We start from the raw sequence: 25,141 nt of genomic DNA, 5'->3' as shown, positions 1-25,141 counted from the left end.
AACCACATACAACAACTGTACATGTAGAAAATGCAATCCACTCATTTAATTCTGAGATTCTATTAGGAATTTTCACATTTCTTTAATATTTCTATATGCACATTGTTGCTTGTGTTCAGGTAATAGCTATGAATAAAAATCAAAGGAAAACATATTCTCAAAAATTGCACAAAATAATCCATCCTGAAACAAGTAACACATACTATAAAATGATGTCACTATATGGAAACTATGGTTATGTCCAAAAATACAGAGTTACCAACCTAGACTAATAAAAAGTAGTGGAGAGTGGCATGGACATATATACACTACCTAACATAAAATAGATAGCTAGTGGTGAGCAGCCGCATAGCACAGGGAGATCAGCTCGGTGCTTTGTGACCACCTAGAGGGGTGGGGTAGGGAGTGTGGGAGGGAGGGAGACGCAAGAGGGAGGAGATATGGGGATATATGTATATGTATAACTGATTCACTTTGTTATAAAGCAGAAACTGACACACCCATTGTAAAGCAATTATACTCCAATAAAGATGTTAAAAAAAAAAAAGTAGTGGAGTGTAGTGGCTCTGAGTAAAGTCTTGGAGGCAAGTTGCTTGGATTTAAATATCTATCCAGTCTCTTAATAATCAAATGGTCTTTTGCAGGTCCATTACAAATTTCTTCTTCGTAAAACAAGAATGAGAACAGCAACTAATTCAAAGTATTATTGTGCAGAATCACAACATAGATCATGGTAATCTATTTAACAAAATGCCTGGCCCACAGTAAATGTACAAAAAATGGAAACTTGCTATTTTTTGAATACTTTAAACTTCAGTAGCCTTTAATTTAAAAAATTAAATTGATTGATTTGCTGGTTGAATTGATTATTTATCTTGGTGTCAGGCTGTCTAAAATGGAGAATTATGGTGCATGTCTGAATAAACCAAGTAAATATATTCTCTATACAAATAATCTGTTTATTTCAGTTCAATGTATCTTGACATGTTTTTTTAGCACATTCTCTAGGAGAGATAATCATTAAATGAGCAACTTTTCCCAGTGAGGCCATTCATGTGTGAATGCACATGTGGATTTAAATAAAACTTACTAATACTAAATATGTAAAAACCGAATTTATCTAATATAATTTTCCTTATATAAAGCTGATCAAATATTGCATACCCATTAACAGGATCCACCACAATCCCTCTGGGATGGGACATTTCTCCCTCTAAGAGAGTCTTCCGACTCTGAGAAGCCTTTTCCAGCCTAGCCACGTTAATGGTCTTCCTATGGCCATCATTTGTCCAGTAAAGGTTATTTCCAATCCAGTCCACAGCAATGCCCTCCACATTATCCAGATCTGCAAGAAGCAAAAACAAGAAAGAAAGAAATTTTTCATTAGTGTCCACTACTTACCTTCTACTTAATAAAAAGTATAATTTTAAAAGGAATACATTCTGATCTATAAACTCTTTATAGTGTGATTTTTGCAAATATGATTCCATAGAATATTTTTCAATTTTGTTTTGAATGCCAGACCCTCTCTTGAGATATTTTATTTGAAACAGTGATCTGCAGAAAAACAGGAAAATATAAGTGATGAGAAAACGAAAGGGTAAAAGATAAGTTCTCAGAGTAAAAGTAGTCTCATAGATTGTTCAAAAGAAAAATCAAATAACATGATCTAGTAATACATTCAGAAAGTAAGCATGTTCAAACATGTAATATGTAATCTGAATAACCAAAATAATATGAAGGCCCTTTTGCCAAGAGTTGAACAGGTCCAGCAGAAGCACACCTTTGAAAGCCCAGACTAGGCTTTTATCATGGAACTGCATGAACAGTGAATCTCAAAGAAACACTAAAATATTTCTGTATATTCTAGACTTACTTTACAAAGGATGCTATTACAGGCTCCTCTAAGATACAGGCAGTTATAATTCAAATATAAAATCATATGAGCTCCCCTAATTCAACTCTTTACAGAAAGGGAAACTCTAACACTTAAGAATGAAGGCTTATAGTTTATTACCACATAAGCAGTGGTAGAATAGCGATAAAATCCAAGTCAGAGGATCCCCAATGTAGAGATCTTTATAACTGCACTGTTCCTATGGTGAGTCTTTTCCTCACTTTTTGCCATCCGGTAAACCATCCTCCAAACTGTACACAACATCCTAAATATAATTCTACCCCTCTATTGCACGAGAAATTACTGTGAACTTCTCTTCTTTCAAAACCAGGATAGCCTTTGTCTCTTTTCCTCCTGGGTGTGAGGTAGAGAACTGGCACTTACTGGACACAACAACAGGTAGTAGTACATCAGAGACAGAGATGAGCATTCACACACTACTGGGAAATCTACATGACATCTTCCCTCATACGCAGATGTCATAAACATTGACTATTATCATTTTCTTTAATCATGGCCCTCTGGCCTTGGAAAAAATAAAATTTTCTTTTGTGACCCTTTCTGTTAATCAGCATGTGCCCTAACTCAGGATGACTAATATAGTGTGTGATTTGATCTAACTGAAAATCTGATTATAGTGAATCAGATATGTTCTCAATTTCACTAAGCTATCTGCTTCATTACCAACCAGTATGAGTAATTTTCACAGGTTAATTGTGCCTATGCTTAGAAAAAAGTTTCACTTTTGTCTTTGCTTTATTGACACTTAATTTTACTGAGCACTTTCCTGCCTTGGCATAATGGAAAAAGAGTAGCTATTTACTCTTTTCTATTTATCATAGTCTGTGGCTGGTTTTTGTCTTGTTGTTGGTTTTCAAAAGTTGTATTACATCTGAAATCTAACCCAGCATAGAAACTTTCTTCCTCAATAACCTTCTCATTTCTAAAACATTCCCTTTTCACATCTGACTTAATACTTTTTTCTTTTTCATATGAAGCAGTTGTAGTATTATTTGATTGAAATTTTTTTCTGACACTTGGGTAAGTAACTCAGTCACTCTGATCCTTAATTTCTCCATTTAAAAAGTGATGAAAGGGGCTTCCCTGGTGGCGCAGTGTTTGAGAGTCCGCCTGCCGATTCAGGGGACGCGGGTTCGTGCCCCGGTCCGGGAAGATCCCACATGCCGCGGAGCGGCTAGGCCCGTGAGCCATGGCCGCTGAGCCTGCGCGTCCGGAGCCTGTGCTCCGCGACGGGAGAGGCCACAACAGTGAGAGGCCCGCGTACCGCAAAAAAAAAAAAAAAAAAAAAGGGATGACAATAATAGCAGCAATAATACACTGTATTATATAATAATAATACACTGACAATAATACACTGTAGGATAAGTAAACAAGAGGTAAATTAGCTACTGCATGTAAAATACTTAGCATACTGCCTGTAATATTGTAAATTCTCAACATGTTAGTTTTTATAAATTCATCAGGATTAAAAATAAGATATATACATACATACATATATAAATCCTGGCTCTTTTGATAGGAATAAACCTTACATTTTTCTCTTTTAAAGGAATTTCTCTTTTAAAGGAATTTTTCATTAATATTTCCTTACATTTTAACTGGTGGCCAAAGTTAATTAGAAATATGATATGCAGAGTCAGTTGTGAATAAAGAGTGGGATGGAATGGAATTCTAAAAAGCAGAACTTGGGAGGATCCTGTCTCTAATTGGTTCATTTGTTTTGTCTTTGAAAAATGAAATGTTTGAATAGCATGAAGTAGTGATTAGGATCACAAGTTCTAGAACCACACTTCCTAGGCTCTGTAACCCTGAGCGAGTTACACCTGATCTTTAAGACTGATGTAATGATGCTGTTTAACTCATAGGATTGTTTTGAGGATTAAATGAATATATAAAACTCTTAAAAATAATGTTTGGCACATAATAAATACTACATAAATGTTGCTATGAATATTATTACTAATAGTATCATTATTATTATAATCTTCTCTTTAGCTACCTATCTATTGAGACAGCAATGAATCAATGAGCCTAGAATGTTTTTAATATTATTTGTGTGTGTGTGTGTGTGTGTGTGTGTGCACGCGCTTTGTTTTGTTTTTCTGTTCTGGAAAGGATGTGGATGAATGAAAATTAAAAAGGAAACAAAAACAAAAACTCAAAAATGAGTCTTATGTGCAACTTGGGAATTTTTTTAGGCTATCTTTAACCAGACATGGAGAAACTTCCTCTTTTATACTTGTAGGACAAAGCCTGAAGAATCAATGAATCCCTTTCTCAACAAATATACATTGGTAAGGAAAATACTCTGGCTCTATATCATTTGACATCTTCCTTTAACTTATGACTTAGATGAAACACTAAGACATATAGAGCATTGGTTTACGTACACTTAATTTTTCACTCAACAGGGTTTGGATGGGGCCTCCCTGAGATTGACTATTAGGATCTCTATGACCAAAACCCTTCAACTAGGTGATCAATAACATATGAAGGTTTATGGCACTGAACTTCCAAACAAACATAGGTAACTACAGAGATACTAATCACTAGCTCAAGGAAACACATGACTGATCAAATGCAAGAAAGTTGTTTGTTAAAGTAGATTGCTTTGATACCTTTGGGTAGAGTTGAAGTATTCTACATTCTAAAATCAATATTCATTACATCATCATCATTATTTTTACATAACGAAAGCAAAGAGTATGATTTTTTTTTTAATCTGGTAAAAATCTCCCTTACGTTTCACTAAATACCCATTTTCATTAATCGAGAGGCAAGAACTCAACATGCTTGTACTTTTCAAAACAAAAAAGGAGAATAATTCCAGTAAATAATGGTTTCCTATAATCTTTTTAGATTAAGATTATGTCTATATGTTCCTTTTTAAGTGAAAAAATGAGACATTTATCCATATAATTCAGATTAAAAACAGACTTTTTCATTTATTCTGTGAATACTTAAGGTTAACATATTATTTTGACTCAATTAAAATTTCCATTACTTTTTCTTTGTAAACATTGTTCTAGTACATGAAGAATAACTTTTATAAATGGACAGAATATATAAATAGTGCTCTAGAAAAACATCTCATCAAAGCTAGATTTTTTAACTGAAGTGAAAAATTCTTGATGGTAGCATTGTTATTTCCTACAAGTGATACCTACCATTAATGAAATGTGGATGAATAAGAGATAATAAAATTTATGTAAATTAAAAAGAATAATTATGTGGATTTAAAATAAATAAAACAGAAAGCTATTTAAAGTAATTTAATATCTAGGATTAGATAAAACAAGCATTTGAAACAGGTTGGAAAACATATTTCTAAAATGAAAACACCATTACAGATCTGATTTTTAGATATTATGCATTTGTGAAACAGAAGAGGATTAAAGTTTTTATATTTAAAATAGGAACTTCAACTTTTAAAAATGGGTCCAAGATTAAAAAAATAAAAAAGTTAAATGGCCAAGGATGTGAGCAGTGGCCTTAGTTTCCTTAAGGTGCATAAACCAGATCTCCAGATTAATGCATGTCTTGATGCTTTACAACAGAATTTGATTAACATCATAAGGAATTAACTGGAAATTACACCCCATAATTGCCATTATAAAAACACAGTGCCTCTATTTTTCCAATGTATCCAAGTTCTTCTATCCAATTTCTTCTATCCTTAGTACGAACATTATTTTTCTGAGTTGGAATGAAGTATTCCAAAAGTGTTTGCATCAGTTCAGAGTATGATCACATGCCTTAAATGACTGGGAATGCCCTATGCATGTAGATATGTTCAGGGCCAGGGATGCCTTACCTTGCCTCAGAGTCAGTGCTTGGACAACTCTCCTGCCTCATATTCCTACAGTTCAAGTAATTCAAATTCTCTTTGTGCATTTCAATAAGGCCTGAGGCGATGTATCTGACATGTGTGATTGAAGTTCTTTTAATTAACAGTGTGGCAGTAAAGTTGCCTGCTGAATTTTCTATCTCATAAGGTTACAGGAGTACTTGGCCAGACTAAGGTGTTCTACATCATCTGTCCCCAGTGGCTAGCTGAGGTTGATGGTCATCCTCATTTTCATTCCAAGTCCTTCCTCAGTTCATTTATTAGGTCGGAGAGGGTGAATACACAAGTTACTCTCAATGAGAACAAAATACTTTGCTGTTTTCGTCAAAGAGATATGTAAAGTGCATATAAGGGTCTTGTTTTTCAGATGAACAGAATATATTAAAATATAGTGGTTTCCTTCTATTATCAAAAGCGTGTTTTCTGTTTCACTTTGGGGAGAGGGTGCTACTGGTGGTCTCTCTAGGACATTCGGATATGTCATCTCTGATGCAGTGATGAACATATGTAAGAAAAGAGAGAGTGCCACAGTATGCGTCATAGTTACCAATACAGTAATCTAAAGTGATGAGTAAAATGAAACATTTCAAGAACTGTTAAGAACTGAGATTTTACCCTACTTTCAAGCTAAGAAGTTAGCCTGGTACTGCTTCATGGATGACGGCGGATGACACAAAACTTGTAGGACAGATAGAGAAGTCTTTATTACTTATGGCGCAGCAAGCAGCATGGCCATCAGCAGATTGGTATCCCTTTAGTCCAAAGTCCCCTGGGGACAGCTGGGATGGGCCCATATGGATGCCTTCGCACACAGTTGATTGCATTGCAGGAAAAGAATTCCAAATTTAGAAAACCCAAATATTTTCTAATGGGCAATAAGCAGGCCTGCTTATCTGCACCTGATGATAGTCCACCTCTTCTTCCAAGTCTCTTTTCTATGCAAGCATCCTTGTTAGGATACCTCAGAACAAAAGGCAAATAATGCCTCACTCTAAGACATGCAGAAATGTGAGGGATCCATGGAGAAAAAAAAATCCTAAAAAGTCATAATTCATGTCTTTAATAATACAGATAGAGTAAGAAGTATATGAATATGACCATAAATAAAAAACATTTCTGGGTTCCAGGCTATTGCCCTTATGGGAATTCTCTGTTTACACTATCACATCTTAAGGCATATTGTTCAGCTAGCCATGTGTGATGAACTAATTTTATGAGGCAATTTAGCTAGGCTGTGGTACACAGACATTCAGTTAAACATCAGTTCAGATATTGCTGTGAAGGTATTACTAGATGATACTAACATTTAAATCAGTACAACTGGAGTAGAGCAGATTACTCTCCATAATGTGGGTTGATCTCATCCAATGAGTTGAAAGCTTTACGAGAAAGTAGACTGAGATCCCCTAAGGAAGAGGGAATTTGGCTTCTACACTGTCTTTGGATTCGAGCTGCAATATCATCAACTTTTCCCTGGGTCTACAGCCTGTCACTCTACCCCATAGATTTTGGACTTGCTATTCTCCACAATCATGTGAGGTAATTATTTAAATATATAGCTCTGTTTCTCTTTCTTTATGTACACATCCTATTGGTTCTGCTTCTCCAGAGAACCCTGACTAATACACCACTGCCATGCCTGCAGTCCAGAAATGATTCTGCTGAACGCTCTGGGCAGAAGGGCACTCTTCACATTCATTGTTTCCAGATGAAACACTGCAACATATATACCATGCAAGCCAGAGTAGCTTCCAATTTATGAAAGTCCCCACAGTTATGGAATGAGTACATAGCTCATTTTACAATATTCCACGACAAATTTCTAGATAATATCCCAGTTGTATTGTAAATATTTTTAATGTTTTTATTTTCTGCATATTATGATGTTTTGAAATCTTTAAAAAGCCTTTCTAGCTGGGGGGAGACTACCTCTCCTGGAGATAGCCAATTACTAAAGACAGCAAAGGGCACAGCCAAGAACTTGCCTTTGAGATGCAACCTAACCACTCCAGAGCCATACCTCCTCTACCTGGTCTCTGCAGGAGGCAATATTCTTCTGCCTAATCATCCCAGGGCCAGGTACCACACCAACAGTGACCAGATTTATTGTTTAAATCCCAATGGAATTATTCAAACTAGACAATCCTAAATTGCTTATCTTTCCCTGCCACAGAAATTGGCACAGAAACTCCAGTAAAGCCTGTGGCCTACTGGTTTCCCTTCCTTTCTGTCTTTTGCCCTGTGACCACCCTGGTGTGTCTCCTATGTGGTCCTCTGTGGTGTGCTGTGCCTTCTGTTTCTGGGACCTGTAAATATAACAAACTTGGTTCTTCTGAACCCTCTCCACTGTCTCATGTTGTGGCCATACCTGACTAACCATCTCATAAAGAATGCAAAATATGAGTCTTCATTGTGAACAGGGAGAGAGAAAGGAATTTCCGTTCATGCCCTTTTACTACCCAATTCGGCCTACTTAGCGAGAGAACAGAGCAAAAATCACTTCAGCTTCTGAACGCAAAGTATCACAGATATACTTGAACATTCCTTTCAGTCCTATAAAGTAGGTTATAATTTATAAAAATAAAATACTTTGAAAGTGGACTTCCCTGGTGGCACAGTGGTTAAGAATCCACCTGCCAATGCAGGGGACACGGGTTTGAGCCCTGGTCCGGGAAGATCCCACATGCCGCGGAGCAACTAAGCCGGTGCGCCACAACTACTGAGCCTGCGCTCTAGAGCCCATGAGCCACAACTACTGAACCCCACGTGCCTAGAGCCCATGCTCTGCAACAAGAGAAGCCATCACAATGAGAAGCCCGCGCACCGCAACGAAGAGTAGCCCCACGCTCGCTGCAACTAGAGAAAGCCCGCACACAGCAACAAAGACCCAACGCAGCCAAAAATAAATAAATTTAAAACAAAAAAAGAATACTTTGAAACTTATTGCACTAATACTAAATTACTCCATCTCTTTCACATTAGATGAAAAGGCAACTCTATTAGAAGTCACTTGAACAATTTAATTTCATAAAAATGACTTTTGTTAGCTATATTTTCTAATATGTTTCATATTTTTGCACTTGTCATTTAAACATTCAAATAGGTGTATCACTTCAATTGATAATTTTTACTGAAATTTGGAAAGAAAACAAGGTAGCACATGCTTTGCTTAGGCATCACGTTTAGTGAAAGATAGTGATAATTAAATTTCAAGTTGAATTTAAAAGTCAGAGGCTATACATCTTCATTACATTTATAATTACCATGACAAAGAACAAATGTGTCAACTCATCTGACCATCCTCCTGGAGCTTAGCTTAACATACTAAATTATCAAAAGTATACTTGTTTCAGACCCTCATTAGTACCCAGAGGGAAAATGATAGGCAAATTTCATGTGTGGATAATAGGTAAATGTGATAAAGGAAGTCAAGTCCTTAATAGTAATTTATCTCACAAAAACTTCATATAAGTATCTAAGAAAATGCGTACAGTCACACCCTTCTTTGGTCCACAGGTAGTTTTGCAAAACTGAAGCAGCAAATCAGAGGAAAATGTAATAATAAAACTAAGCAGGGATCCAGTTCTAAAGTCAGTATTTTAGAGGTAAAAGGAAGCTAAAGGATCATAAATTCCGTCTAGATTCTACAAATCATGAAAAAAGCCCTGGAAAGTAAAGTGATTCACAAGGACCCATTTTTAGTGAGTAGTCAATACACTAAGTCTGGAAATATGACTCATGTTCCAGTGTGCCTATCTACTTTAAAGTTTGATCTCTAGCATTGTACAAAGAAAAATTATAAACAGAAGCAAAAGTCAAAGAAAGTTAACATAAGCGATGATTTATTAGAAGGAAAAAGTAGGATGTAAAGAGGGGGAGTGGAGATGAACAAGATTACTGAAGTGAAGGACGCTTTAACAACCTTCCAATCAAAATTATTATTCTCAATAAACTGTAGCTTTAATTTCTTACCAAAATATATTAGATGGCTGACAATGTAGAGATTCAACAAACGTGTATATAAGGGAAGTTAAATATTAAAATAAAATATAAGGAAAAACTGAGATGCTGTTACAGAATACATGAGACTGAGAAAATATAACTACTAAATTCATGATGGAAAAACCGGTGAAATTTGATTAAGATCTTTAGTGGTAACTGTATCAACATTAATTTTCTGGTTTTGATAATTGTGGTATTGTTCTGTAAGATGTTACTATTAGGAAAAACTGTGGGATATATTTGAGGGATATCAAAACCTCTCTGTACTATTTTGCAATTTTTCCACCAAACTAAATAAAAGTAGTTCAAAATTAAATTTTAAAAATATAATCAAATAAATGATGACTGGTTTTAGAAATGCATTATTTGCAATATAAAGAAGATGTCAAAGGTTAACTGTAGCATAATCTGTAGGAAAAAGGGAGATAGTTAAAATAGTGATATTAATACTATATTTTCTAACAATTTTGAGGGAGTATGCTAAATGAATCCTTGCAATTCCACAGCAAATTCATAAAGAAAATTAGTGCAGAATAATTTATCTAAATAAGTATATAGTATAAAATCATTCAAGGTAGGTATGCAACTGTGCAAGAAAAACATGGTATGAAGCTGTGCACGAAAATGAGATGTTAATTCAGAAAGCCTGGCAAAGTTTAAGACAGGGATATTTTGCATGTATTAACTAAAAATCACATTTTTTAAATTAAAAATGTTACATAAGTTCAAATGAATTATGGGAATATGTAAAATTTTTTAGGATTCCTGAAAAGTCATCAGGGAAGCTCATTATCAGAACAATTTCAATAAATACTTAAGATAATCAAAAAATAATAATAATGATTGAACTTATTGCTCCTTATTTTAGAATAAAAAAGAATCAACCTTCATCATTTTTGGTTTTGTTTAATCAGTTTAATTACTATTTTTAAAGTAATGACAGCCAAATTAAAGGCCCCATTCATCCATTCAATGAATATTCATTCATTGCATAGCTACTATATGCCAGGCACTGTTCTAATAAGGCTGTATCAATGAACAAACAAACAAAAACCTCTGACACCTTGAAGCTTACATTCTTGTAGCAAGACAATAAACAAACAAAATATACAAAATATATAGGATAAGTACAAAGGAGAAAAAGTAACCAGCTAACGGCAGTAAGGATTTGGGTGGGAAATTTGCATAGATGCACAATTTTAGATGAGGTGACCAGCAAGGTCTAAGGAGGTGGCCGGTAAGCAAAGTCCTCTAAGAGGTAAAGGAGAGAGGCAAGGGGACAGCTGATGGAAGAGTGTTCCAGACACAAGGAGCATCACATGCAAATGCCTGGAGGTGGAGCCACACCCAGAGCGTTCAGGGGATGACAAATATCAGAAAAGGAATAACAAGGATATTATGGGTTATATAGAAGAAAAACAACTTAAAAGAACCATATTTTCCCCTGTGAATTTAAAATACTTATATGGAACATTTTTGAGGTGATTATACGTAAAATCTTCATGTACAATAGAGATAAGTGAGCCTTTATTATGACGTGTGCTTATTTGCAGGGTCTTATTTATGGGTATTGGGAGAGGCAGTCCCCAGTGGACCTGAAGTCTCCCTGAACTTCACCGATGAGGGTACCAAACTGTAAGGGCTTGTCTGTCTTCTGGTACTGAATAATTTCTACAGCTGGTCTCACAGGCAACTAAATCAAGGTGACCACAGGGTGACTACTGCGTAACTGTTCGCTCTACAAGATAGGGGGACTTGAAAACTTTCTATTTGTGATACTGTTGGCTGTTTGCTCAAAAGGTGCTGATGCCCACGCCGTGGGTTCCTCATCTGTGGCACAACTCACTCCGTGCTTAGCATTTATACGGACCCATGACATCGCCCTGTGAGACTTGGGGGCAGGGAACCAGAGCAACTATGCTGATGCTATGCTGTTTGCTGTGCTGTGAGTAATAAATAATCTTAAGTCTCATTTTCTACTTTCGGCACCTATGCAGTGGTGGCAGGCTTCCTCCCTGCCATCCTCGATAACAAGGTTGCTCAACACTGGCACTACTGACATTTGGGACTTGATAATTCTTTGTTGTGGGAAACTGTCCTGCACATGGCACTGTTTAGCAGCACCAGTCTCTACAGTAAATGCCAGGACCACCGCCTTCCCCAGTTGTGACAATCAAAAATGATTCCAGATGTTACCAAATACCCTATGGAAAACAAAATTACCCCTGCTCTATGAAGTTGGAGTTTTACCTTGTAAGTGAACGAAGTGATATTTCTCAAACGTTTTTTAGTCCATTTTGATTTCTCTAAATATGAATTTTCTTGCCATCAAATGAAAAGTTCTTTGCAACATTATTTTCTGGCAAAATTACCAAAAAATATTAAATTAGGTATCTGTAGCTAGTAGAGCAGCAATACAAACTACTCTTAAAAAATATGCAGTCTCAGAGTGGACCAAATTTCATTGTAATTCCATATATAAAAAATACTTTAAAAGGATAAATGGTAAACATTTCATGGTTAAACATTGTGACAAATATCTTAGAAATATTTGTCTCAGAATGATATGTTTCTTGTATATCCCTAGATATATTTTTTAACATCAAAAAAGGATACTTTTTGATTTTTACCTGAAGTGATAGTGAGCTAAATTTTAATATTTGCAATTTCTCTGTTTGAGACAAGTTACAAATACCCTAACAGCTAAAATATCAAGGTATTCTGACTCAAAATGTGCACATACACCTTTGATATACAATAAAAGTGTATAAAAACGCGTTTTAGTAGCAGAGGTAAAAGTGCTAATTTTGGAGCCAGGAAAGCACTGCTATCCTGTGGAGGCAGATGTGTACTAACCAAAGAAGAAAACAGCTGTGTATTAAAATATTTCATACAGTTATCAGACCACTACCACCCATGAAATATACTAGTATCATTACAATGTATTCATTCAAGTCGTCTAAACATTTCATATTACACTGGATGATAGTTAATTTGTTGTTTTATGTCCGAAAAACTCAGAGCCAAAATGTATATTTTGATGAGAACTTTGATTCTTTCCAGTTGCATAGGAATAGTGAGTAGAGAATACAGAGAAAAGAGAGTTGATGTACTTCATTTAAGGAAGGTCTGAGTGGTCATCATTTCTTTTACTTTTTCTTTTTGGGGGAGGGTGATGCAAAAGGTATGAGGACACATAATACAGTTTCCTAGCATAGGTGTGAGTCTAGAATAAGCCTGGTCTGGGATACAGAGATACCATATGCTAGTTTGCTACAGTAAATCTGGGAAGTAAATGTGACTTCTGTTAACAATAACATATCTTGAAGAATTTAGGGTTATTATTTTCCCTCTGTTAGTCATCTATGAAACCTGTGCTTTCAGGATATTTTCCAATGTACTTTTATAAGATATTATCTGTTTTGTTCACTGGTATATCTCCAGGGCTTAGAACATTGCCTATATATAACATGATCTCAATAAATATTAGTTGCTTGAATGAGTATATAAGCGAATGACTCAACATCACCTCATCAATAATTCCAGCTTTCCTCCGAATGACACACAAGGCCTTCTGAAATTATTTTCCACTAACCTATTTTATAAGCCCTATGATCCAAGCATCTGCAGTGGATGATACTACTTTTAGCAAACTGATGTGCTGTTCTGGAGAAAACATGGACTTTTGTGTCAGAGAGAAATTGGCATCTTCACTCTCCTGCAGCCTTTCATTTTGATCTTTCTAAGAATTTTTATAAGACTTCCCCTTATTTGGTCATTGTGAAGGTAAAGTGAAATAATATATAAGGTATTATTAAAAAAAATCAGAATTTAATATATGTTAGCAATGCTAGCTCATTTCCCTACTCCCATATGCATACTTCACTTTCCCATCTCTGTGCCAGTTTTACCTCCTATTCCCTCTCTTTTCTGGCATTTTCCCATTTTCTAAATCCTTCACCTTTTTTAATGCCAAAAGAATTTTCTATCTGATACACAAATCTTCTCTTATTATCCCTGTGAAATTCATCTATCCTTTAAATTCCCATAGTAGTATATCTGAGTGCCATTCCGGACACCACCTACTGCCTTGTTAAGCTTCCTGTTAAGTGTGGACAGGCCAACTTTTCCATTTGTCTCTGTGGAACAGGAGGGCAGGATAAAAGTATAATTCATGCTTGAAACCCCTAGCAGAGATCGGTAGTAAAGGCTTGGTAAATATTTGTAAAATTTTAAAAAATGAATGAATGAATGTAAGCACTGTAAATGTGGGGGAAGGAAAAAATAACAGGGAATTGACAATGTGTGGTTAGCTTATTCACTCCAGAATACTAGTGAAGAATACTCCCTTATTGTTTCAATATGATCATCATTCCCATATTTTCATAGAGTGGCAAATATCTAGAAGAAAAATTAAATCCTCAGTTTAACTACTAGACCCTTAAAATATTCAAATATTTGGAACTATAGAAAACATTTTGTTTTTTATAGATACCACCTACAAAGAATTGAATCGGAGAGAGAAATCACACATATGAACATACACAGATTTTCACATGGAGACATATCACTTAATCAGGCTAAAGACGTACCATACCCCACTGTTTGACATATGCCACCACTATTCTCAGGAGCATCAAAAGCAAAATTTGGAGTTATTTTTTAAATAAATGCCCTGGATGATAAAAAATATTACTACTCAAAAAGTGCTATGTAATGGAAAAGGCAATAAGAAATAGTTTTTTTTCTTGTTATCCTAAAGTTGAATGTGCTAGGGAATTTGGAATGTCAGTAATGCAAGGATTGGTAAATTATATTCAATAAAGAGTAATTCACATTCTGCTACTACAGGGCAGCACCTCTTAATTCAAAGAATAAGGGGGAAGAAAATCTCTGAGATGGAATAGATAGAAAATTCACTATCATTGTCATAGCAAATTATGTAATATTCCAAGAACAGTCTCAAGAGCTGTTTAATAAGAAATAGATTCATCTTTCTATAATTAAGGTACTTATAGTTTGGAACTAGGTATTTGATAAATACATCTTTCTAGATCATAGATTATTTTTTCTAAAGTTCGTGCAGCATTTTAATAGTCATATTCTATCTCACCTGGATTATAGTCACCAGGATTCCTGGCAGAAAGAAGAAATACCTCCTAGGAAAACTGCTGCTTCTCCATATATTTAAACACTCAAATTAATATGAACGTCACAGTTTTCCAGAACATAATCATAATAGAACTTACTTAATTTAGAAATTATTTCATATTTAAAATTTGGTATTTAGAACATACGAAATAGCTGGAAGATTATAGAAATATAAATTGGGAGCTGGGAATATTAGTTACAATTCTGTTGCTAACTATCCATTAGATGTTGGGCAAATGATATATCCTCTCTGAATCCATTCGGCTTCCTATGTAAAATTAGAAAATAACACACACACATGGCCAGCTATTTCTTTATTAAGTACATACCATGTACTAAGTGCCTTACAAACGTCATGGGTCCCAATCCTCAGAGCAACTGAGAACAATTATTCCCATTTTACAGATGTAGTAGATAAAGCTTTGGAGAGTTTACATAACCTGCCCAAGCTCATACAGCTGGTAAGTTATGGAGCAGAATTCCGATTTAGACACTCTGACTTCTGCACCTGCCCATTTAACCTCTGTTTTATGTTACCATGATCTTTAAGGACATTTTCATTTCCAAATTTCTATAACTATCTGTTTTATAATTATCCCCAACCTATGCTAATTTATGAACAGCATAACTAGGGGAAATATGATGACTTGTTACAAAGAAGATGGCATTTGGGAGTTCTGCAATCAGACCAACAGGTTAAAACCCAAGCATAACATGTAACAAGTTGATTTATAAGACAACATTCCTTAACTCCTGTAAAATCTAGGTCCCTAACTTTTGAAAAAAAAAAAAGTATTTCTTACATTCAAAGGTTAGCTTGAGTATTCAGATTATTTTATATGAAATATTTGGTACATACTAGGAGCTTAGTAAATGCTATTTTGTAACAAATAAATATTTTGCCAATTGGATCAGATTTAAATTGGTTTAAAATATCATTTTAAGTACTGAAGCCATGAAATTTATAAAAATAATTATTATTAACTTGAGGGAGCTATGTAAAATATGTTTAATATTATATTTATACAAAATGTATATATATATATATCTTATGAAGGAATAAAAATTATTTAAAAATTTATCAAATTACAGAATTGAAGAACATTACTTAGTTATTTGAGATTAATAGTTTCAATAATTTTAATTATCTACTTAATATTTTAAATATTTGATTCAAAATTTACCTTAATTTTTTTTATAAGAGCTAACTATGAAACAAAATTGTTTTCCTTTTGCTACATTTTAACTTTATAATATACAAAGTAGTCTCAATGTGAAATGCTCTATAGGACTTGCCAAAATAATTAAGTCTGTGTAGGTTACAAAAAATTGGTCCTGAAGCTATTTAACAGCTAATTAAGTTATGAATGAGAGTAGATAGATGTTTGCAAAGTTGTAAGAGGTAAAGATTGCAGCACAGGGCTTCCCTGGTGGAGCAGTGGTTGAGAGTCCGCCTGCTGATGCAGGGGACACGGGTTCGTGTCCCGGTCCTGGAAGATCCCACATGCCGCGGAGCGGCTGGGCCCGTGAGCCGTGGCCGCTGAGCCTGCGTGTCCAGAGCCTGTGCTCCGCAACAGGAGAGGCCACAGCAGGGAGAGGCCCGCGTACTGCAAAAAAAAAAAAAAAAAAGATTGCAGCACAGCTAGCCCACAATAAGAAGAAACACTACTTCTAGAAAAAAAGCCCTTGTGAGAACATAAAAGGAAGAAATTCAGTGCTATGAAGATTTGGGGAAAGGATTTAACAGGCAAAAAACAAACAAATAAAATAACATCCATTTAAGAGGTAAAATGAAAATTTATAGCTATCCATTTTTTTAAAGAAACTATCCCTGTTTGAAGAAAACAACTTATATTAATGTGACCAAAAGTGATCACAGTTTCACTAGTTTCATTAAAACTGTTCCTTACATGCTTACCCCAAACTGCATTACTTTGCTTTGTAATAGCTATTTTCTTTTAAATTCTTACTTAAGTAAGCTACCAATTAATTTCATGCTGTACATATTTTAAAAGGACAGTCAGATGGGAGTATAATAAATCACATGGTCCTCTCTAGAGGTAATTACTATAAACACTTTATTAATCTTACCAAAAAATTTAATATACTTATATAAATCGGATTATGCTGCCTGCAAAAAACATTGTTTTGCTCACTTTGTTTATTTATCGGTTTGTCTGGGAGTTCTGTTTGTACCAGTATATATAGCTCATCTCATGCACTTTTAAATTTAAATATAGTTGGCATACAGTATTATATTAGTTACAAGTACACAACATAATGATTTGACATTTACATACATTAGTGATCACCATGATAAGCCTAGTAACCATCTATCCTCAAAGTTATTAGGATATTATTGAGCATATTCCTTATGCTGTGTATTACATCCCCATGACTTATCTATTTTATAACTGAAAGTTTGTACCTTTTAATCCTCTTTACATATTTCCTACCCCCCCCACAAATCCCTCCTCTCTGGCTACCACATGTTTATTCCCTGTATCTATGAGTCTTTTTGGTTTTTTTGTTTTGTTTGTGCATTTGGCTTTTTGTTTGTTTTAGATTCTATAAGTGAGATCATACAGTATTTGTAGTTCTCTGGCTTATTTCACTCAGCATAATTCCCTGAAGATCCATCCAGTTCTTACAAATGGCAAAATTTCATTTGTCTTTATGGATGTGTAATATTCCACTGTGTGTGCATAATACCCTCCAGGTCAATCCACGTTGCTCTCATTGCCAAATTTCATTTCCAAATTTCTATAACTAACTGTTTTATAATTATCCCCAACCTATGCTAATTTATGAACAGCATAACTAGGGGAAATATGATGACTTGTTACAAAGAAGTTGGCATTTGGGAGTAGAACCATAAGGTTCTACTTTTCAATTCTTATATTTGAAGTTTACACCTAGGATATTTTAGGTTATGGTTTGTCATGGTCTAGTCAATGTGGTAAAATCTGCACTCTAGCTAAGAAATTCCCATCATCTCTGATCACTGATGATATACTCTTCAATTTCACAGTGCTGGTATCAATTTACTAAAAAATATTTTTCAGTGATTTTTTTTCTTGGCTATAGAGGACAAAGTCAGGGTGAACTGTTTGCTTATTCCTATATTTAGTCCTTTGCCCCATTTGTAATCTGACAGATGCATTCAAATAGAATGAAAACTCTTTCAGAATGACAGTTACATTTGTACTGAACACTTCACCTACTATCTGGCATCTTTGTTAATTAAATAATGTTTTATATAGGTATATGACTAGAAATCTTAGCAATAAATAAGAATCAGATTTTGAGATAAGCTTAATCATATCATCCTGTACCATCTCTTTAATAATAACAGATTTTTCTTCTAATAATGTAATGCATTAACCAATTATTCTTTTTGTAAAGTGAAAACTCGCATCACTACCTCATTTATTTATTTTTAGTTAAAATGTAATACAAAATGAGCTTATTGAGAGTAGAAAACACTTAAATATTTTTGCATCAAACGAAATATCTTTATGTATAAACTGCTGATGGTTAAAAGCATCACAAGGGATTTACATTTATTCATCAGCAGAACTCGGCTACTTTTAAAAATTGATTCTAATGCTAAGATGAAGGAAGAAAAAGCAGTTTTTAAAAAATTTCAATCTTATTCTTCAAATTCCCATTTGTATTAATGAATTATAGACATGAAGAATTAGGTTTCACTTAGGATGCACAAACCCACAAAAGAATACTGAAACACGTAACAATAAGAGAAAGACCAATAATCTACAAGATTACAACTTTTGTTGAGTCCAAATAAAAGTTGGGATCCCAAGGAAACACAATGAAAAGAAATCCAGAGTGACAGGCCTCTTCCAGTAAAAACGGGTCACATGAATTGTTGTACCTTTGCACAGGAGGAAGAGGCAACTGCCATAAACGTAGTCTTTTTAAAAAGTTAAAATGGCAAAGAATTTTAAAAACCAAGTGTGAATTAATGTGATACTTTAGAATTCTTGGGAAACCCTGACACAAAGGATTTCTTTCACTGAGTTCACAAGAGAAATATTGAAGGCATAGCAAGAGAACTGAGAGCTAGCGCTGTGTGCTTCACAGACATAAAACCCAACCTATTCCCTAGACTTTTCTCTCATACAAAGAAATCCCTTAAATCACTGGGGAAGGGGAAGGAGACCACCCCACTCCCAGAAGCCAGACAAAGATCCACTGCCTGTGAGGGAGGTATAGAAAATAAATTCATTTGCCACTAAAAAATGGGCAGGAAATCCTCCCTTCTCCAAACGGAAGGTGAGTTGCAGAGATAAGCAGCCATTGAGGGAGGGGTAGAAGCCAAAGCCTTGTGACCCTGAGAGAAACAACCCTGGTCCCACCACAAGTTTGCTACTTACAACAAGCAACTCTAGTGTAATGCTTGGAGAAGGGTAAGAAATTACTGCCAATGGTCCAAAACAAAGGTACGGTGACACTGAGGGAAGAGTACAAGCAAAGCTGTTTGCGCCTAGAGTGGGTACAATAAAGATGCTTGGACCAGAATTCTGAATTGATACCAAAAACAACAACAACAACAAAGAAAAAACAACAACAGATGTTTGCTACCTTGGGGCATGGAGCAAAAGATTATCTCCTGCCCAAGACCTCCCACAGACACATGGCAGACATTGGCTGACAAGGGAAGAGATGCATGGAAAGAGCCATCTCCAAAGCCCAGAACCACAGAATCTAAATAAGACCTAAGACCAGACAAGAGAATGGAGAACCCCTTGTCTACCACCATGAGCCTCCCACTTATTAACAGGTCACAATTAAGGAAAGGGCAAGAGTGTGGAGAGAGACCCCTCAGTGAGGCCGCCATGCAGGGATTACTGAAAGCTAAAGAATGAGCAGGCACACTCCAGGATACTTACTAAGCATGAGGTAGAATCAGCCCATCACTGAAGTATCTGAAAGGTTTGGTTTACTAAAGGTAACTATAATAAGAACAAAATCCAAACACAGTGAAATTACTGAATAGATTGTTCAAGCTCTTCACACTGACACACTGACAGAAGAAATGTATCTATGCTCCTGGCCTACATTTTACTTATTTAAGTTTCTAAGGTTTTCCTACATAAATTATTTGAAATTAAGAGTCATACAGAAAGCAAAAGACAAACAACCCATTGAGATAAACTGGTCAACCAAAGAAGTAAAGTGTAAATAAAATCAGACTTAAGATGACCTTGATATTTAAGGAGACCTTCAGATTTAAACATTGAGTTATCAACATACACCTATCAGAATGGCTCAAATGAAAAAAAGACCAATAATACTATGTGCTGGAGAAAAAGCAGACCAACTGAAACCTTGATGTGGGGAAAGCAAAATGACCCAGTCACTTTGAAAAACATTTTGAACAGATTGAAGAGTTTGACAGTTTCTTATAAAGTTATGCATACACTTACCATACTAGTAGGCAATCCACTTTCAGATATGAAAACACATGTCCATATAATGTACTATATGTAAGTGTTTATGACAGGTTTCTTCAAAATTGACCAAACTTGAAACAACCCATTTGAACATCAACTGGTAAAAGAATAAAAGTTTTGTGGTACATCCATGTAGCATAATACGACCCATTGTGAAAAACAAATGAATGTCTGACTCAACAACATGGAAGAATCTCAAAAACATCTAAGTAAAGCAAATCAAACTCAAAGGCTATACATTTTAGGATTAAAATTTTCTGACATTTCAGAAAAAGCAAAACTGTAGAAAAATAGATCAGAATAGAAATCAGATCAGTGATTGTTAGAAACTAAGGGAACTTTCTGAGGTGATAGGAACATTCCAACTTGACTGTGGTGGTGGTTATTCAACTGGAGATATTGAATTGTTCACTTAAAAAAGGTGAATTTTGCCATATATAAATTATGCTGTAATAAACCTTATTTTTAAAAATACAATTATAAACACAGCTAGAGTTTATCAGAAGAAAAATACAAGTGTTTAGAGTAAATTTTGCAGCCATTTTTGGATCGAACAACAACAACAAAAATACCAGTTAGTTCAGTCATTAGTTTAGCAAAAAAAAAAAAGGAAATAAAAAGATTAATTTCTTAAAGATTTTTATCAACATGATACCAAATAACAAATATGACTGACATTTAACCTCAGATTTTTGCACTTAATTGTATCTAGCAAAGGTTGTCATAAAATCAATCTGTGATGGAGCAGGTATGGGAATGTATATACTCCTGGCCAGGTGCTATAGGTTCCCACGGCTAGACCACACTCCCCATAAACCAACTTGCACAATTCACAAATCATGGCATGTATCCAAAAGTAACATAATTTTCTTTGGGGCATAAGATAAAATAGTGTAAGCGATGGGGACTGATTAATAGGAACAATTTTAGGACTTGTGATGCATTGTGAATAAGCAATCTTTTCATCCATCTTGAGAACTAGTGTCAGTCTGGGATTGGAAATAATTTTAATTTGAAGGTACAACCTTCATATATTTTGTCATTCTGAAGAACTTGTACAGAAAATTAAGTCGGATGATACTGTTCACTGAAACACAGAATTTTAGAAAATATGTCACATCTGGTTTTCCTTACAATCACGAATATAGGCAAAGGTGACATCTGAGTTATTACAATTGGATAATTAAAACTGGAGGAAAGAAAAGAGTATGAGAGATGCTCTTTCACCTCATGTCCAGTGATGGCACCATCATGAACCTCTTGAGAGCTTTTTGTATGTGCTTTTATGTTGTTTACACTTCTTAATTTGTAAAGTCTCAATTCTAAGCCCCGCAAAAATCACTATTTTAAAGTTTAAAAGAAAAACTAAGAAGCTAGGTGATAGTAACATCAGATAATTTAAAAAACTAGGAATATAGAGATGAGCGAAAATACTATTTGTTGCCATCTTTAAGTGAATTTTCAAAATAGTCTTACTGTTGTTTTTCTTACATCTCCTTTCCAGGTGTCATTTGGACCACTGCCTAATGACTATTAGAACATCCCACAGTTTGGTTGATCACTCTTGCAGAATCAGGAGCAATAGTTAACTCACCATGACATTTGTAATGGGATGTTAAAATTAAAGTTTTGATTAGAAGACAAAATGATAAAAAAAAAATCAAAGTGAGTGTGAGAAAAAAAGAAGTCCTTATATTTTACAATGAACTAGATCACAATTGTTTCCATAACTCTTAGACACCTTAACCAAATCAATGGTGTAAAGGGAACATAATGTAAACAGGGGAGGGTTTTAGGAGATTTCTTTGGAGAGTGATGCTGCTGTTCTGTTAGTCTCTAGTCCCTACACTTCAGTGCCCCAAGGTGGTAGAAAAGAGAGAATGGAAGGGTACTTTTTACCTCAACTCTAGTGATGGAGCTTTCTATGGGGCCTCTAAGAGATCTTTGAATTGTTAGTTTTTCCAAATGTGCAAAACTCACACCTGAGAAAGTCTCACACCTGAAAAAGCTAAAGTGGACTCTGGTAGCAGAATACTTAGTGGGGGTTGACTTGCACTGTATCTGCACTCCCAGAGTTTATTGGGGCAGAAGGTTTACAAATAATTTTGGGGACTATACGTGGACCACACAGGAGCATATGTTGGCATAGGGATGTTTGCAATCTGGCTGGTTACAGGGACTCAAGCAATAAGAAGATGGACAGGAACTGGTTATTCAAGGATGCAGAGTCACAGGCATAGAGTTTCATGCACTTTGGCCAAGGGAAATGTAATTAGAGGGATCTAGCAGAAAACCTCCAAATAGCTTGCACATGCACACACAGACAGACACACACATATACACACCCCAAGAGTGATTTTAAAGATCTGGCAGTCTCAGAGAGGGGTCAGTTTATAATGGAACCAGTTCACATAGGACCTTTGCTATCTCCTTATCACTCCTAACCAATCTTACCCTCTCACCTCTTCCTACCAATGTTGAGAGGTGAGTGGGCATTGGAAACTAACTAACAAGCTGGGAGGGGTGGCAAGGAAAATAAATGCAGGACAGAAAAAGAATGAACCAAATATGCCCTCCTTTCCTTTTTTCTAGCCAGAAGACAATACACGTGGGGAGCAGGGAAGATTTGATGATACACTGAATTTAGAATTGTTACATATGTATATATAGTGGAGTGGGCATTCCCAAACTGGGTCTGTGTTTCTGACCTAACATGACCGAGAGGTCTGGCTGCTGCCTCGTTGTTAGCAGAAAGGATTGGGATTTGACCAAGTTTTGCTATGGGGTAAGGGTAGTCACTCTACTGAATAAATTTTAATAGTCAATGAAAGGCATAAATAAAACTTCACTTTAGATAGGGCAGAGTCACATTATTTGACATACGTGTTCTACAGACAATGACTATTATCACCCCCTAAAATCCTCTCATAACGGCTAGTTTCAAGGGAACTTGCTCAGCTGGCACTGTGGATATTAACTGTCCCCACAATTTGAGCTAGCATTTCCTATTTTAGAGCCCCCATAGTAAAGTCTGCCAAGACTAATTTATTAAACTTTTCTTTTTCATCAGAAATTTGCATTAACCTAAACAAAAGTACAATTACAGTCAGTGATTAGAGTATTAGTCCTACTAGTTTAACAGAGGATTCCCAAGTGATTTCTGAAGTAACAAAGATTACATAATGCTGAGAATAATTAAGCAATTAGGTTGAATGTATTTCTATTTTTTTAATTCATGGTAAAACTGGAAATTTATTTAAAGTGCCCCCAAATTTTACTGACCAGAATATTTATTGATGTAACAATCATATTTGTAATAATACTTTAATTGGTACTTTGGAGATTATCAAATATTTTCACATTCTATCTTTTGACCTTACCAGTAATTAAACATTTACAAGATAATAGACTTCTTTATAGAAACTTCTAGGGCTATTCTGAACTCTGTGTGTGTGTGTGTCTGTGTGTGTGTGTGTGTGTGTGTGTGTGTAGTATGCTGTATTTGTCCGTGCTTGTGCATGTATATATATGCCTTTGTTGGGTGGAAACAAATAAAGGGAAAGATACCTTTTCTTCCATGTTTACTATAACCTATTAGCAACATGGCCAATTCCATTTTTTATGACTTAATATATTTTAGAACCTAGATTTCAATCTCTTCATACCCATGTCAACTTTTCTGACAAAAACACATATATTGGCTTAAAGATTTTTTCCAATATCTCATATACTTCCTGAGAAACATCAGAAATTATGAGAAATATATATAAACTAAACATGAAATTGAACCAATGTTTTCAGGCCTCAAATCTCCTGCGGATTCTGGGAAAACATCTTATTGATAGTCAACAAGAGTCAGTTATGTACAAATAGGCTATAACCTTGCTACTCAGCAGGACAACAATAACCATTAGATTCTCAAAAGTTGCAAATGCTTGCAAATCTCTTCTTAACAGTTTTAATTAAGAAATGTCTCATTACTGACAAATGTATTCATTATTTCCTTTAATGGTTGGTCAGAGTCTACATCTCTCAGAATTTTTCTTTATGAAAAAGTCAGAATTAAAGTCAGAAAAAATGAGATTGATATTCACCTGCAATCTAACGGCAGAGAGTAAAGCCTTGTTCTTAATTTTAAAATGTTTTGCAAGGCATAATGACTATTTAACGTTCATGGGAACTTTCTAACATAATTTATTAATGACATCTCAACAGGTTTGTTTCATCAACTGTAACACTCGATCTTTATGAGACACTAGAAATTCCTAGAGAATTATAGAATGGTGAAGTTCATTGAAATCCAAGAACAAATGGTGATCTCTAGATATAGAAAATTATAGTCTCACTCTCAGGTAGGTGTCATCTGGGAACAGATTGCACCCTATAACCTGTTTTGAGTGGCCACACTAGTCCTGGTTAAAATAGAGGTCTGGGAATATTTCTGGAGTTCTGAAGTGTGTCTTAAGTCGGTGTTTGTCTATGTGCGTGTATGTGGTGGTGGTAGTGGTATTACAATGATGAATTATCAAATAGTAATTCATGGCCCAGGTATAATACCATACATTTCAACACAAAATTGGATAGAACTGAGCTGAAGAATAGGGTTTGACTCTTCACATGCTGGACAGGCAATCACATAAATATGGCACTACCCTTTGATACTTTGGTAATATGTCAACAGATAACCTTTAAACATGTCATTTGGAAGATATGTTTGTCAGAGACTGCCTCCCTAACTCCTGGCTA

At 35.2% G+C, this 25,141-nt stretch overlaps 1 protein-coding gene across 1 annotated transcript in view; it reads right to left on the bottom strand.

Moving 5' to 3' along the window:
* The window catches only part of LRP1B (LDL receptor related protein 1B), a 1,432,692-nt gene that overhangs the window by 747,011 nt on the left and 660,540 nt on the right, over positions 1-25,141 (bottom strand). Inside the window, exon 12 of the mRNA XM_073806959.1 lies at positions 1,165-1,345. Within this exon, the coding sequence (XP_073663060.1) occupies positions 1,165-1,345 (181 nt within the window). The remainder of the gene's footprint in view (positions 1-1,164; positions 1,346-25,141) is intronic.

This window comes from Tursiops truncatus, chromosome 7 (genome assembly GCF_011762595.2).
Source record: "Tursiops truncatus isolate mTurTru1 chromosome 7, mTurTru1.mat.Y, whole genome shotgun sequence".
NCBI classification, from domain to species: domain Eukaryota; kingdom Metazoa; phylum Chordata; class Mammalia; order Artiodactyla; family Delphinidae; genus Tursiops; species Tursiops truncatus.
Note: the sequence above shows the minus strand (reverse complement) of the source record. Positions and strands in the feature narration are given on the sequence as shown.